This window comes from Pterocles gutturalis, unplaced genomic scaffold (genome assembly GCF_000699245.1).
Source record: "Pterocles gutturalis isolate BGI_N339 unplaced genomic scaffold, ASM69924v1 scaffold11568, whole genome shotgun sequence".
Taxonomy (NCBI): Eukaryota; Metazoa; Chordata; class Aves; order Pterocliformes; family Pteroclidae; genus Pterocles; species Pterocles gutturalis.
Genome location: NW_010125649.1, coordinates 1,290 through 4,072, shown reverse-complemented (window position 1 = coordinate 4,072; position 2,783 = coordinate 1,290). Strand labels below are relative to the sequence as shown.

Genomic DNA, 2,783 nt, shown 5'->3' with positions numbered 1-2,783 from the left:
GTGGTTCTCCAAGGTTACTCCACCATGGTTCTCCAAAGTTACTCGGCCGTGGTTCTCCAAGGTTACTCCACCGTGGTTCTCCAAGGTTACTCGGCTGTGGTTCTCCAAGGTTACTCCACCATGGTTCTCCAAAGTTACTCGGCCATGGTTCTCCAAGGTTACTCCGCCATGGTTCTCCAAGGTTACTCGGCCGTGGTTCTCCAAGGATACTCGGCCGTGGTTCTCCAAGGTTACTCAACCATGGTTCTCCAAAGTTACTCATCGGTGGTCATCAAAGATTTACTCCACCGTGGTTCTCCAAGATTTACTCCACCGTGGTTCTCGAAGACTTACTCCACGGTGGTTCTCCAAACTTACTCAACGGTGGGTATCGAAGACTTACTCAGATGTGGTTCTTGAACTTACTCCACTGTGGTTCTCGAAGACGTACTCAACGGTGGTCATTGAAGAATTACTCAGTGGTGGTTCTTGAAGACTTACTCAGCCGTGGTCTGCGAAGACTTACTCAACTGTGGTTCTTGAAGACTTACTCCATCGTGGTTCTTGAAGACTTACTCCATGGTGGTTCTCCAAACTTACTCAACCGTGGTTCTTGAAGACTTACTCAACGGTGGTTCTCAAAGACTTACTCAACTGTGGTTGGTGAAGACTTACTCAAGGGTGGGTATCAAAGACTTACTCCACCGTGGGTCTTGAAGATTTACTCAACTGTGTTTCTCCAAGACTTACTCAACGGTGGGTATTGAAGACTTACTCAGCCGTGGTTCTTGAAGATTTACTCAACTGTGGTTGGTGAAGGCTTACTCCACCGTGGTTCTCAAAGACTTACTCCACCGTGGTTCTTGAAGACTTACTCCACCGTGGTTCTCCAAGACTTACTCAACGGTGGGTATCGAAGACTTACTCCACCGTGGTTCTTGAAGACTTACTCCACCGTGGTTCTACAAGACTTACTCAACGGTGATTCTCCAAGACTTACTCCACCGTGGTTCTTGAAGACTTACACCACCGCCATCACCACGTAGAACACCGTCGGACGAGTAACTCCCACCAGACTCGGCGCATCTCCAATTTTTTTTTTTTTTTTGATTTTCCACTCATAGAACCCTCCCAACTCCTCAATCCCTCCTCCCATCCCACCTCTACTCCCGCTTTACTCCACGTTCTTCCTTTTTTTTTTTTTCGCTCTCAGTTCTCCGACACATCCCTCAACTCGCCCTCCTCCCTACTCCTCCGATGAATTTCTTCGTGCCTCGTCCGATGAGAAGCTTGCCGGAAGGTTTTATGACAAACGGAGCAAGCGTAGGGTTTTTCCCCTGTGTGGATCCTCCGATGAGTAACGAGAAGAAAATTCGTCTGGAATTTTTTCCCGCAATCCGAGCAACGATAAGCTCTCTCCTCAGCGTGAAACCGTTGGTGTTTCAGGAGAGCGCCCACAACCCCGAAACACTCCCCGCAAACGGGACATTTGTAGGGTTTCACCTCCGCGTGCCTTCGCCGGTGTCTCCGATGAGTAGAGCTGTCGGAGGAACGTTTCCCGCAGACGGGACATTTGTAGGGTTTTTCCCCCGTATGAATCCGTCGATGTTTCCACAAAGTAGCGTCGTGCCGGAATTTTTTCTCGCACACGGAACAACGATAAGGTCGTTCCGTCGTGTGAGTAGCGCGGTGGAGGACCTGAGCGGATTTAGCGTGGAAACTCTTACTACAATACGGACATTTGTAACGTCCTTCTCCGCGTTGTGATGATTTTTGGGATTTTTCCAAATGGATTTTCCGATGTTTGCTAAATCCGGAACTATCGGCGTAACTCCTTCCGCATTCCCCGCAACGGTAAGGTCGTTCCCCGCTGTGACTTCGTTGATGTCTACTCAGATGACAACTCAACCGAAATCTTTTCCCGCATTCCAAACACTCGTAAGGTTTTTCACCGCTATGAATTCTCCGATGTCCGACGAGGTCGGAACTCAACAGAAATTTTTTCCCGCACTCGGGACACCCGTAAGGTTTTTCTCCCGTATGGACGCGTTGATGAACTACCAAAATGGATCGTCGGCCAAATTTTTTTTGACACACTTGACATTGAAAATTTTTTTCTCCCGTATGGATACGTTGATGGATGGTCAAATATCTTTTCAAACGAAATTCCTTCCCGCACGCCAAACACCGGAAAGGATTTTCCTCCCCGTGGGTCGTTTCATGAGCGAGGAGATAAACGTCAGAACGAAACGTTTTCCCGCAAACCAAGCAGACGTACGATTTTTCACCCAGGTGGATTTTCCGATGAGTAGTAAGAGTAGAAGTCAAACGGAACCGTTTCCCGCAATCCCGACACTCGTAAGGTTTTTCCCCCGTATGGATCCGTCGATGACGGTTCAGAGCCGAACCCACGCGGAAACTCTTCCCGCACTCGTGGCAGGTGAAAGGTTTCTCACCCGTGTGGATGCGGCGGTGGGGGACGAGGAAGGATTTCCGCGTGAAGAACTTCCCACAATCCGGGCAACTATAAGGAGTAACTTGGGTGGATTTACTCGGGGTGGAAGGAGAGGTTTGCTTCGTCCCGCGGCGGGCTTGGCGGCGGCTACGCTTCCGCCGTTGTTGGCTGCGGGCGTCATGGGTGTTCTGCTCGGGGTTGGGTGTCGTACTCCACCGTTGCGTCTGGTTCTGCTCGGGGTTGGGTGTCGTACTCCACCGTTGCGTCTGGTTCTGCTCGGGGTTGGGTCTCGTACTCCACCGTTACGTCTGGGTCTGCTCCGGGGTGGGTCTTGTACTCCACCGGTTCG

At 50.4% G+C, this 2,783-nt stretch overlaps 1 protein-coding gene across 1 annotated transcript; it reads right to left on the bottom strand.

Moving 5' to 3' along the window:
* Nucleotides 1-1,188: 1,188 nt before the first annotated feature.
* On the bottom strand, nucleotides 1,189-2,706 carry LOC104465556 (zinc finger protein 501-like; the record flags this gene model as incomplete). The annotated part of the gene is made up of 3 exons (XM_010078650.1): nucleotides 1,189-1,327; nucleotides 1,412-1,597; nucleotides 1,793-2,706. Coding segments are annotated over 3 exons (1,239 nt in total), but the record flags the coding sequence as incomplete, so codon positions are not given.
* Nucleotides 2,707-2,783: the final 77 nt, after the last annotated feature.